General features: G+C 38.8%; 1 protein-coding gene across 2 annotated transcripts in view; it reads right to left on the reverse strand.

Moving 5' to 3' along the window:
- Window positions 1-592: 592 nt before the first annotated feature.
- CDADC1 (cytidine and dCMP deaminase domain containing 1) overlaps window positions 593-14,351 on the reverse strand; it is a 121,946-nt gene continuing 108,187 nt past the window's right edge. For both annotated transcript variants that reach the window (XM_037037891.1, XM_037037900.1), the window contains one exon: window positions 593-2,107. In XM_037037891.1, the coding sequence (XP_036893786.1) occupies window positions 2,034-2,107 (74 nt within the window). In that variant the 3' untranslated portion in view covers window positions 593-2,033. The remainder of the gene's footprint in view (window positions 2,108-14,351) is intronic.

The raw sequence follows: 14,351 nt of genomic DNA on the forward strand, positions 1-14,351 counted from the left end.
TATCTATACGTATATATGTCACTGACTACAGAAAGCTTTCCTTCTGGTAGTACACAGTAAACTCTCAATAAATTCTGAAATCTGACCAGTTGTACAGAAGAAAAAAATGGCACTACCCTGATCATTTTAATAGTGCTATGGAAATAGCAATTTTTGATTTCCTAATCATAGCTTTTCTCATTTTTATGTTTTTCTCTTCTGATATCCACCCCCAAACACCCAACACATGAATCCATATATCTGGCAATATTCCAAGATTTGGAGTCCTACAAAATACTTACTGATTAATAAAATATTTGATGGACTTGTTCTGGTTGGAGTGGCTCAGTGGATTGAGTACTGGCCTGTGAACCGAAGGGTCAGTTTTTCGATTCCCAGCTAGGGGACCTGCCTGGGTTGTGGGCCAGGTCCCCAGTTGGGGGCATACAAGAGGCAACCAATCTATATTTCTCTCTTGCATCAATGTTTCTCTCCCTCTCTTTCTCCCTTCCATCCCCTCTTTCTAAAAATAAATAAATAAATAAGATCTTTAACAATTTTTCAATGGGCTTCATGTATTAGTAAAAAACAATAAATCTAAGAAAAAATTAGGTATGCATAATTAATGTATAAATACAATTGGGGGAATGTAAGCAAATCTCAGTGTTTTCATATACATGAGTAAATATTAAAGAAGAGCTTACTGTAACCAATGATTAATCTCTAAGGGTACTTCTCCTCCCTTCCCTCTTTATTCCAAACTCTACATCTTGTGTTAAAATGTTTATGACAGTTCTTCACTGCCTGCTATGAATTTGAACTCCCAGTGGACCTAACCAGCCTGCTGTATAAGCAGGGCATCTGGTCAATATTACTATTGTCCTGCAGAATTCTGAGAGACCTTGTGAAGCCACATGATGTCATGGAAAGGAAGGGACAATATAGAAGCAAAACTGATTACCTCTCTGTAGCCAGTCAAGTCATTTTTCAGGATGGCCTGCCACAGGCTTGAGGGCCACTGACCATTGCAACTGCTTCTCTAACCACAGGAAAGTGCAAAACAGAAATCTTTATCTTTGGACTAATTTTCTGCAAGTTTCTCAGGAAAAAAACCCTAAGGAGCAGTTTGGACTGTAACTGAGCTACCATAATGTTTATTTACAGTATGCTTAGGGTTTGCAAATGTTTTTAAAAGGCCTTGCATTCAAAGCCATGACACACTTTATGTTAATTATACAGAGAAAAAAATGGCCAGCATTATGTACAAAATTCTAAAAAGTTAGCTTCAGTATTACAGACTAAATATTTCTCATCTGTTAAGATCAAAACCAAATTTAAGATTCATCGTTAGTGATTTCAGGAGTCAGTGCTATGAAATATTAATACTGTCTCAGGAAAATATTTTCCTATTTCTATCCTAAGTCAGTGATATAACACTGCAGTCAAACAAATAACTATGATCTATACATATTGAAAGACTTAAGAAAAATAACCTTTTAAGAAATATACATTTAATAATGCAGACGAGTTCCACCAACTTCATCTTTATGACTCAACCTTAAATCAATTCTGGTTTTAGGAAGCTTTGGGTATAACTGTGAACTTTTGGTGATGTATACATTGACTCTTAAAAATGGCAAGGTTGTTGTTTACATTCCTAGAGCAGTTTACTAACTGTCCTGGTCATAATCCAAAGGAATTAATATTTCTTAAAAGATATGCATTTCTTTGCTGAGATGTGACCTCCAATGAACTGGCTAACATAAAACAACCAGAGGGAGAAATCAATCCCTCTGGGCAATTAAATTGGTCTCATTAAATCACCACTACCCCATTTAGTATAATAAAAGAGCATAGTTTTATATTCTGAAAAACAAATATATCTCAAATAAAAATATTTTCATTAACATCATTCATATACTAGTAATAAATTAGCTTTCTTAAAATTTCAACTATTTATAAAACCCATTCTTATTTTTCTGAGTTAACAAGACTGACTTTTAAAAGTGTAATAAAAATTCTTGAAGTCTTCACTCCAATTTAGATGGGACTTCTTAGTGGTTTCCAAGACAAAGCTTCTTGTTTTGGTGCAGCTCTTCATTCAGAGAGATGGGTCTCATCATACCATCTAGTGTTCAAGGATAACAATGTCAGAAAAATGTCACTTCAAATATGTGGGTTTTTGTTAAAGTCATACAGATTGCAAGATAAAAAAAAATGATGCTTAAGTTAAAAATAAATATTCATTTGTTTTCTCTTAAAATTCTCAACTCTTGAGAAACAGATCTAGGTAACTCACTCAGGTCATACAGTATCTGATCTTTAAAAAAACAGGTTCACTCAACAGTATGAGGCTAGCAATTCATCAAATATTTTGGGGGGTGGTCACTGATAAGGAGGGGGACAAGATGGAAGCATAGGCAGAAACGATTCACTCCCTTGCACAACCAAAAGAAGGAAAACAACCAGATTTAAAAAAAAACAGCCAGAACTGCCAGAAAAACATTTGCATAGAAGTCCAATAACCAAGAAGTTGAAGAAACATTCAACCACATAAAAGCACCGCAACACAGAAGGAGAGTTTCCTGGCCCTGGTAAATACCCAAGGCTCTGCCCCTTACATGTAACAGGTGCCAAGACAAAAAAATATGATCCAAATGAAAGAACAGATAAAAACTCCAAAAGAGCTAAGCAACAAGGAGATAGACAACCTATCTTATGCAGAGTTCAAAGCACTGGTAATCAGGATGCTAACAGGATTGGTTGAGCTCAGTTTTAAAATGAACAAAAAAATAAAGCTTACCCAAAGTTAAATAAAGAAAAATATACAGGGAACCAACAGTAAAGGGAAGGAAACTGGGACTCATATCAACGATTTGGAATAAAAGGAAAAAAATAAGCATCTGATTGGAACAGAATGAAGAAACAAGAATGCAAAAAATGAGGAAGTTTAGGAACCTCCAGGACATCTTTAAACTTTCCAACATCTGAATCACAGATGTGCCAGAAGAAGAGGAAGACCAAAAAACTGAAAGCTTATTTGAACAAATAATGAAGGAAAACTCCCCCAATCTGGCAAAGGAAATAGACTTCCAGGAAGTCCAGGAAGCTCAGAGTCCCAAAGAAATTTGACCCAAGGAGGAGCACATCAAGGCACATCATTATTACATTACCTAAAATTAAAGACAAGGAGAGAATCTTAAAAACAGCAAGAGAAAAAGAGACAGTTACCTACAAAGGAGTTTCCATGAGACTCAGCTGATTTCTCAAAATAAACCTTGCAGGCAAGAAGGGGCTGGAAAGAAGTATTCAAAGTCATGAAGGGCAAGGAACCATCCAAGATTACTCTATCCAGCAAAGCTATCATCTAGAATGGAAGGGCAGATAAAGTGCTTCCCACACAAGGTCATGTTAAAGGAGTTCATCATCACCAAGCCCTATTATATGAAATGTCAAAAGGACTTATCTAAAAAATATATCAATAAAATAACAACAAACTCACAACTATCAACAACTGAACCTAAAAAGCAAAAACTAAAACTAAGCAAACAACTAGAACAGGAACAGAATCACAAAAATGGAGATTACATGGAAGGTTATCAGTGGGGACTGAGAGAGGGACAATTGGGGGAAACGGTACAGGGAATAAGAAGCAGAATAGGTAGGAACAAACTAGTCAGGGGGAGGTTAAGAACAGTGTAGGAAATGGAGAAGCCAGAGAACTTATATGCACAACTCATGGACATTTAACTGGGGTGGGGTGGGAGGATACTGGAGGGTGAGGGGGATAGTGCAGCAAGTAGGGGGATACAGGGGAGGAAAAAAATTGGGACAGCTATAATAGCACGACCAGTAAAATATACTTAAAATATTTGTGGGGGAAGAAACAAAATGTATCTCCTTATCCTTCAGGGAGAGGAAGGAACTGCCTATAGGGCTGGGAGGGTATGAAGGAATGTTCTCTCACATTCCATACTCCTCCACTGTAAGGAAGACAGCCTTACCTCATTGTTCAGATGGGAGAAGAGCTTGGCTTCAACCTCTTTCTGTATTTTGATTTTAATACCTTAATTGGTTCAATAATTGTGTTTGTTTAAAGTGTACAATTTGATGAGATTTGAAATTAGTATACATATGAGCAACCATCACAGAAGTCAAGATGATTACATATCCATCATGTCCAAAAGTTTCTTCCACCCCTCTGCTTCTCAACTTTTTGGGTCTCTGCCTGCACTCCAAGCCCGTATATTTTCCTCTGCCCTGTCTTCCTAGTCATAAGGATACCTGAATCAGGTATAGTCTTGCCTTCATGAGGCAGATCTAGAAAGCCTATTCCCTCTCTTATTACGTAATACTTGAAACATAAAAAAATGTATGTAATACTGATAGAAGTCTTAAAGTCTAATAATAAAATGAGTTATCAAGAACCTATTATCTGCCCTGGCTGGTGTAGCTCAGTGGATTGAGCGTGGGGCTGCAAACCAAAGGATCGGGGTTCGATTCCCAGTCAGGGCATATGCCTGGGTTGCAGGCCAGTTCCCAGCAGGGGATGCACGAGAGGCAACCATACATTAATATTTCTCTCCCTCTCTCCTTCCCTTCCCCTCTAAAGATAAATAAAATCTTTAAAAAAATAAAAGAATCTATTACCCACCCTAAAAATTAGAGCAAGTGTGTTTCTTGTGTGTGATCTTATTCCACCCCTCTTTACCCCCTTTTAGAAGTAACTGCTATCTGGGATCCTGTGTTTATCATCCCACTGCTTCTTAAAAATAATTTTACCACATATAAACATATTATTTGGCTTCCTTTTGAACTTTATATAGAAATTGCGTCATAATGAATTTAGTCTTCTGCAACTTTATTTTTTTCATTCAATATTACATTTCTAAGATATAACCATGCTTAAAAATAGATGTAGTTCATTTTTTCACTGCCGTATAATATTCCACTAGAGAAGTATACCATGTTTTTATCTAATCTCTAGAGATAAACATTTGTGTTAATTCCAGTTTTTGTCTTTAAGAACAACGTTGCTCTTTGTCTTTTACACAATATGCTGAGTCATAGAGTACACGATGTTCATCTTCACAAAGATAATGTCAAATTGTTCTCTAAGGTGGTTGTATACATTTTCAGTCCAACCAGCAATACATTAAAATTCCAAGCTGCTAGGACTGGGGCCACAGGTGCCCAGAGCTGCAAGCTAGACTCCTCATTTCCCGGGCCATGGCCAATCTCCGCTGGCCGTCAGTGGCCTCCCTGCAGCCACCTCCAGCTTTCTTGAGCTAGGCCTTCCCCACAGGGCTGATCTGAGTTTTCCTGAGCATTCCTGGCAGGAGCACTGTATGCAGATGGTTCAGTTCCCTGTAAAACGAAACACAGGCTAGAGGAGGAGGTGACTGTCAGATAAAAACGAAAAGGCTAACTGATGCATGGCTCTGTGTGGGTACCAAAGACTGGAGAACCACAGTGTGAAGTGGTCAGGAAGCTTGAGGAAATTGAGGACAGGGTAATTGATGAAGAAGTTGAAGGTGACAGAAATACTAACCATTTCCTGTCTTGTCCTTTCTGATACCATGAAAACAGGTTTGAAGAAGGAATTTGATGAAGTCTACATAGAAATTGATCAAATCTATGAGCTGTCCTTCCATGGACTTTGTGCTCTGGAAACCTTTCCTTGAATTCCTTCATCTAATGCTAAGAACTACACAGGAGAGAGCCAAACCAAGCCTGCCTTGACTGGCACTTCCTTCTCTAGAACTAAAGTTTTTGGAACTGTGGCAAGCAGGGATGCCTATTTACAATAGTTTGGAGACAGCTGCTTGCACAGAAAAAGAGCTGGAATTCTAGAAACCTGTTTCTATACTAAAGTTGTCAAATTTTAGAAGGGTCATGTGTTCAATGGTGAGCCTATTTATGTAATATAGGAACTTGAAAGTTTTATGAAACGGGTGTAAGAATATCTCTGCCTGTGATTTGGGGTGGGACCCACATTTTGGGTAGCCATGTCTTAAATTCAACTTTTGCCAAGGAAGTTTGCCTCAAGGGAAAGCTGCTTTCTGGAGGGATTATTATTGTGAGATTACAGTCTCTAAAGACATGTACAGTAAGTATATGTTTAAGTGTGGCTTAAATCATGTCACAGTGCAAACCATACAAATAGTTGGAGAATACTCAGACACTTGAGTTGAAAACAATGCACTAAGAAGGAAAGTGCTACTAAAACTGTATCCTGACATTGAATCACAACTTCATCTGTAGATGTGAGCTCTGTTTACAGTGGTGACTGTTTATGATCAGGGAGGAGGGAAGAAAGCAGCAGCTTAAGTCTATTGCTAAAAAAGTTAATAAAGGCCCTGAAACTTGAACATTATATGTCAATTCAACATTAGATGTCAATTCAACATGGCTTTTAATTGATTAATTGATTGTGGCTCACCTCTCTGCCTCTGAAAATACAAAGAAAAGTTTTCCCCTCAGGCTTTTTTGCTTTGTGCTACTGTTGTTCCTTGGATTCCCTTGCATAACTGCTAAGCTGACCTATTCAGTAGTATTTACAACTTAATTAAATTTGAATGATAATTCAAAAGATTTTTGAGGTAAGCCATATGTAAAATTGGCTATGGGAGAAGCATTTCTTAGGTAATGCCAAGGAACTGCTGTGTCAGCTATGTACGGCATTGATAACCAGTAATTTTAAAAAATGTACCTGTATTAGCAAGTTGAGTTTTTAAGGTTAATTTAGAAAACAATGATGAATAATTAACTGAGAACATATGAGCAAATGATGTTGAGATTTACTAAAATAGTCAATTTGGTGCTTCCTGCTACCAGGAAGTCTTCCTCTTACAGACTTAAACCAGCTCAAGGTATCCTTTGGGGATAACTTAAATTGAATTTTTTTTTTTTTTTTTTTACTTCTCAAGCAGAAGTCTTATGTGTGGCAAGGACTCAGTAGTGCTAAGTGAAATGACAATTCCCTTGATGTTACAGAATATTCACTCTAACTTATTTTTATTAAATGAGTGTAACAATGTAATATTGGCCTCTTCCTCACAAAACAGGAAACTACCCTAGTTCTTTTTGTTTTCTGGGTTTCTTAACTCTTTGTAGGTGTGTAAAAAAATGATTTAGGCCCCATATAGCTCCCAGACATTTTTGGAACACATGCTGAAATTTCTCCCCTTGTTAGAGATGGCATAGAATTCACAAGCCTGCTTATTGGACTGTTTTTTCTGTTGCCTTTTGTTCTTGCTTTCTCTATTTCTGTCTGGATATTTAAAAAAATAATGTTTAATACTTAAACAAAATATGTAATGCCTACACAGTTAAATTATTCAAACTTTAAACCAGCTTTGAAACCAAGTGGAAACCTATGAATTGTTTCTTAATCACTGATTTAGAGATAAATGTAAACTGTGTTCTGTTGAAATTTCCGAGTTTGATTCATGCTATTTGTAGAACTCTTGCCTTTAGGTCATTGTTTAATGGGACCAATCTGCAAAATTTGTAGCCTAAAAGAAATCTGTTTTAGCACGACCCCAAAACATGAAGCAACTGCCAGATTTTGGAGTTAGTCCCAGGGTCAGGGTCAGGGTCAAAGGGATATAACAGCTTTCCCACAAGAAGCACCAAACATACCGATATTATCTTCTACAGGAATTGGTGCTCAGACCTCTGATGAAAGGTCTGTGTGATGAAGAAGAAAAAGAAGAGCCCCCAAACAAGGCTCTGATACCATTGGTTAGCATAGGAGAGAATTAAGAACTGTTAATTAAAATCTAAACAACTTGTTTCAGGAGTCAAGCTATCTGACAATAATTTCTGTAGGAAAATGGATGTTTAATGCTCCTTTTAAAACTTCTTACATATGTTTGCACAAAAATTGTCTTCATCCTTGTGGTATTTATTCATCTCTGCTCTGCACAGTCCTCAGGCTCTGCTTTGTTTTTCTTTTGTAGTACAAGGCTTTTGCTTTTGCCTTAAGATTTCCCTAGGTGAAAAACAGGTCTTTTCATTTTGTACAGCTTTTGCATGTATTAAACATTGGCTTTCCATGCTGATGTGTGAAGAGAAAAATTTATATAAAGCAGGTAAATTTTAATGAACAAATGTATACTTTCTCTGTATTTAGTAGGGTGTATGTGTATATGTTTTAATATGAAGAAAGTAAGTCTAGTTCTCACAAATATTAATCATTTTTTAAAAACCCTCATTATTGAAAAGGTGCAAGTGTAAAATTCAGAAAAAATAACTAGAATCATAAGAACAATGTTTTCCATCAAAATTCATTAATTATTTGGGATCCGGAACGTGGTTTTGTTTCCTAGTAGTGATAAGAATGGTGAGGTACTAGGAACATTCTGGAAAGTGTTGTCAATTTAACTTTAAAATGAGAACTGGCACTTCTGTACATTATTCTTTTCAATGATACTTCATAAACATTGTTGGACTTTTTGAAAAAAATTATTAATCATCTACATCCTGACCAGCACTTGGTACTGGCAAACTTTAGTTTTGCAACTCTAATGGGTATAAAATATTGCTTCAACATGACCTCATGATCTTAATTTGCATTTCCCTTACTTATGATTTTAAGCATTTTTCTTGTTTATTAGACATATGTGTTTCTTCTGTTGTGAAATACCTGTACTTATCCATCCTCTATTAAATTTTCTTCCTTATCAATTTGTAGTTCTTTATATGTTATGGAAAACAATTCATTGATACCTGTGGAAAGTGTATTTTTCCAGTGGATGGCTGGTCTTTTCACTTTTTAATGTATTTTGGGAATGACAAGTCCTTAACTGTAATGTATTCTAATTTCTTAATCTTTTCTTTTGTGGTCAACATTATTTTCATCTGGTATAAGGTATCATTTCTACCCCAGGACAGAAAGATATTCAACATTTTCTTCTAAAACTTAAAATCACTAGACTCCTTGTCTCTGTTTCCACATGCAATGAGTTTAGAAGTTGCAAAGCAATCTAAGATCAAGTAAAAAACAAAACAGATTGAAAAAATCACAATTTTCTTAGATACCAAAGAGAGGGGAAGACCTAGGACAAACCCCTGCCCCCAAGATTGGAGAGACAGACAGAAAGTGCAGGGAGCTGTGGCTTACAGAAGCAGAGGCTCATGAGGGGAAACCACAAGAACCAGAATGGAGGTAGGAAAACCCGAGCTGTAATTGGTGAACTGTTGGAGACACAGTGCAAATCAGTTGTGGGTGTACCCGCAGTGTGGTAAGATTTACCTTCAGGACTTTGACCAGGCTTTCACAGTGAGTACTGGAGAAAAATTACCTCATGCTTCTGGCAAATGAGAAAAGGGAACCATTTTGAAATATGCCAGAGAACTGTTTTTCTCAACAAAGCCTGCCCTCAGGGATAAACTAGTTGACCAGAGCCTAACTTACCAGGCTGAAGGGAAATACCCAGCTCTAGCCCATTCTAGCCACCTTGTCCCATCTAAAAAAGGGGAAAAAAACTGAGAAACTCGTGTGAAACTCACCATCCAGAGGCATAGGCTCCATACAAAACTGATACCTAATCAAAGGATTATAGAATGTTTACTCTCCTCTTACATTTCATGAACATATTATTAAAGACCTATTTATAGCTGTTCCTTTTACCTGGTACATCATACCTGGCTATCAAGAGAAAATTACAAGGCATAGCAAAAGGCAAAAAACACAATTTGAAGAAACAGGAAGCATCAGAACGACATATGGTAGGGAAGATGGGATTATCACACTGGGAGTTTAAAACAACTACGATTAAAATGTTAAGGGTTCTGATGGATTAAGTAGACAGCATGCAAGAAGAGATAGACAATGTAAGCAGAGAGATGGAAGTCTAAAGAACTAAAAAGAAATGCTAAAGATGAAAAAATACCCCATTGTAATAAAAATGAAGAGTGCCTTTTATGGGCTTAGTAGTAAATTGCACACAGCTAAGGAAAGAATCTCTGAGCTGGGAGATATATCAATAGAATCCTTGAAAAGAGAAAAGCAAAGAGAACAGAGTCTACAGAAAACAGCAGAATATCCAGTGACTGTAGATATTCTGTGGACAACTGCATAAGATGTAACATGCATAATGAGAATACCAGGATGGACAAAGAAACAGAAGAAATATTTGAAACAACTGAGAATTTACCCACTAATATTAGACGCCAAACCACAGATCTAGGAAGCCTGGTGAACAGCAAGTAGGATAAGTGCAAAAAAACTACACCTAAGCATATCACTTTTTTTCATCTTTAAAAAACTTTTGGAGAGAGAGGAAAATGGCGGTGGAGTAGGATGGAGCCACTCCAGTTCTTGTACACCTGGGAGAAAATCCTGGCAGATTTACTGAAGAACAGCACAATCAATTCCCCAACCAACAATTCCCCACCATTTATGAAAATAAGAGACCAGAGAGAGAGACAAACCAGACAGGTAGAGGTCGTTGGGGTCTCAGGGACACGAGTAAGGACGGAGGCGGCCAGGCCTGTGGCAGCCATTGGCCAGTGCATAAAGACCTTGGAGCCTCAGCTGCCGCAGCGGTCAGGGCCCAGAGGATTCTGCCTGCGCCCAGCGACAGGGGCATCTGCCACAGAGGACTCATTGGGACCCGGCACCTGTGAGTAAAGACAAAAGCGGCAGCAGCAGGGCCGGCTGCCCTCAGGAGCCAAGCACCCCAGAGTAAAGTCAAAAGCAGCAGCGGCAGGACCAGCAGTCATTGGCCGGCGGGTAAAGACCTAGGAGCTGCTACTGCTGCAGCTGCCAGGGCCCAGAGGCTTCTCTCTATGGCCAGCGTCGGGGCGTCTGCCACAGAGGACTCATCGGGAGCCCAGCACCTTATGAGTAAAGACAAAAGTGGCAATAGCAGGGCCTGCTGCCCTCGGCCAGCCAAAAACGCCTTGGAGCCACCGCTGCCGCTGTGTTAGGAGTGTAGAGGCTTCCGTCTGTGGCCAGTGCCACGGAGGACTCATAGGGAGCCCAGCACCAAGTGGAACGTTGGGCCGGCTGCAGGGTCCTTGGAAGAGCTGGCTCCCTCCCTCACCATCTAGGCGGGACTAGGTGGCAGAGACCTGTCTGCCTAGGTGTACAGGGAGGGTGGCAAGGAGAGGGGGCCGTGTTCAGTTGTGATCTCTGTGAGCGCCAGCCCAACAGCCTGCCAGCTCAGGAAATTTGAGAGGAGCACTGTTCTAACCAGTCAGGTTGGGGATTGGGCTGGGCTGAGAGGCACGCTTTCTGGAGAAGTTTTTACTGGAAAGTGGACTGAGGTGTACTCCTGTGAAGGCAGCTTGACTTGCTTCTCACCCAGCCACAGGACTTGGAAGGACCAGTACCAGATCCTGTGGGACCCAGGCAGCCTGTCAGGTGGGCGGGGCCCAGACCCCAGTCTGGTAGCCTGGCTGGCGGGCAGGTGTGCACCTGGGCCTACAACCCAGCCCACAGAGGGGTCCTGCCAAAACCAGAAAAACCAGATTGGACAGTTTGAAACCAACAAGGAAAGAGCTTTTTTCTTTTTTTTTTTTAACTTTTTTTAAAAACTTTTTTCAGTAATCGTATATATTTTTTAAATTTTACTGTTGCTGTATCTTTCAGTACTCTGTTCCTCTCCTTTCTTTTTTCCTGTTTTAGTCCTTCTTCCTTTCACCCCAAACTTATTGCTTTTCCTCACTTCTCTTGCCCTTTTTTTGTGTGTTTGCTTGTTTGTTTGTTGCTTTCTGTACCACTGTAAATACTTCACAACACATCTCTCGGGTCTTAGCCCACTTTACAGGTTCCTGAATTCTATTACTGTAGTGATTAACTCTAGTTGCTCACACACTACGTCTATTCACTATTCTTTATCCTCACCTTACCTCAAAATCTCACCACTCGGAATCTCACTGCTTTCTAGATACAACTCACAAGCCTTCCCTCCCCAACCAGAGATTTATCTTTGGTCTATCCTTTCTTAAAAGTGGCAAATTGGGTTGAAGATTACAGTTAACACTATATAGAGCCTAAAGATCTTCTATCTCTTCTCTACCGGCTGTGACTGTAAATATCATAAAGTACTCTCCTGCTGTCATAAACCATTTTGCCTCCCCCTCCAGCTGATCACACACACACAATGAAAGGAGTAGGTGGAAGCGGAGAACATCAAGATAAATGCAGGAGACTGCACCACTGAATTTCACAGGTATTCTACCACAGAAGCTCACACCATAAACCTACAGAGTCAGAACAGATCAGTTTAAGAAGCTGAAGCTAACAAGAAGAGTCTCATAAGCAATGGGAAGACAAAGAAACAATGCCCAAATGAAAGAAAAGGTGGAAGTCTCAGAAATAATGTCAGATGAAAGAGAGGCAAGTCAGCTATCAGATATTGAATTCAAAGCACTGGTTATCAGGAAATTCAAAGAGCTCACAAAGAGCTACCAGAAACTGGAGGGGAGCTACAATGAGCTCTCCGCAAAGTATATCAACATGAAAAAAGAAATAGAAACTATTAGCAAAGGACAAGAGGAAATGAAGAATACAATTTCAGAACTGAAGAACACAGTAGAAGGAATGAAAAGCAGGATCCATGAGGCGGAATATCGGATCAGCGAGTTGGAGGACACAGAAGAAAGAATCTCCCAGAAAGAGCAAGGAAGGGAAAAGAGGCTCAAAAAGAATGAAGAGGGACTAAGAGAAATGCAAAATAATATGAAACATAATAATATCCGAATAATACGAATACCAGAAGGAGAAGACGAAGAAAAAGGGATACAAAACCTATTTGAAAAAGTAATGATGGAAAATTTTTCTAATTTGATGAGAGAAAAAGTGACAAGAATCCAGGAATCACAGAGAGTCCCATTCAAGAGGAACCCAAAGAGGCCCACTTCAAGACACATCATCATTAAAATGGCAAAACTCCAAGACAAAGAGAGAATCTTAAAGGCAGCAAGGGAGAAAAAGGAAGTAACATACAAGGGAACCCCAATAAGGTTAGCTACTGACTTCTCAATGGAAACACTCCAACCAAGAAGAGAATGGCAAGAAATAGTACTGAGAACCAGAGGCCTACAACCAAGGCTACTTTACCCAGCAAGGCTCTCAATCAAGATAGAAGGCCAAATAAAGAGCTTCCAAGACAAAAGAAGTCTAAAAGAATATGCCTCCACCAAACCACCTCTACAAGAAATACTAAAAGGGCTGCTTTAAGGAAAGGAAGGAAAAGAGAGAGACAGAGAGGAACTGTGGTACAAAAAGGCAATGAATAAGTCCCTATCAATAATAAACTTAAATGTAAATGGATTAAATGGTCTAATCAAAAGACATAAAATAGCTGAATGGATAAGAAAGCATGACCCACACATATGCTTACTAAAGGAGACCCACCTCGGGACAAAAGACCATCACAGACTAAAAGTGAAAGGCAAGAAACAAATTTTCCAAGCAAATGGTCAAGAAAAAAAGCCAGGGTAGCAATGCTAATATCAGACAAAATAGACTTTAAAAAGGGGGCCATAAAGAGAGACCCAGAAAGTCACTTCATAATACTCATGGGAAGAATCCACCAAGACGACATTAACGTTATAAATATATATGCACCCAACATAGGAGCACCCAAATATATAACAAAAATCCAAGAAGACTTCAAGAAAGATATTGACAGCAACACAAGTATACTAGGGGATTTTAACACCACACTGTCAAAAATGGACAAATCTTCCAAACAAAATACCAACAAAGATATAGCTGCACTAAATAACACCCTAGATGAAATGGACTTCACTGATATATACAGAACCCTTCATCCCAAAGAAGCTAAATACACATTCTTTTCAAATGCACATGGAACATTTTCAAAGATAGACCACATGATAGGACACAAAACAAGCCTCAACAAATTCAAGAAAATTGAAATCATACCAAGCATTTTCTCTGACCACAAGGGACTGAAATTAGAAACCAACCCCAAAGGAAAAAACCCAAAACACTCAAAATCATGGAGATTGAATGGTATGCTATTAAACAATGAATGGGTCAAGATTGAAATTAGGGAAGAAATCAAAAACTTTCTGGAAACAAATGAAAATGAACTCACAACAATGGAAAACTTATGGGACACGGCCAAGGCAGTCCCGAGAGGGAAGTTCATAGCAATATAGGCTTACCTAAAGAAAATAGAAACATTTCAAACAAACAACCTAACCTGATGCATGCAGGAACTCAAAGAACAACAACAAAGACAGCCCAGAGCAAGTACAAGGAAGGAAATGACCAAGATCAGAGCAGAATTAAATGACATAGAGACTAAAAGCACAATTCTAAGGTTCAATGAATCCAAGAGTTGGTTTCTTGAAAAGATAAACAAAATAGACAGGCCTTTAAGTAG

This window comes from Sturnira hondurensis, unplaced genomic scaffold (assembly GCF_014824575.4).
Source record: "Sturnira hondurensis isolate 20B ecotype Veracruz unplaced genomic scaffold, ASM1482457v3 Scaffold0001918, whole genome shotgun sequence".
Lineage (NCBI taxonomy): Eukaryota > Metazoa > Chordata > Mammalia > Chiroptera > Phyllostomidae > Sturnira > Sturnira hondurensis.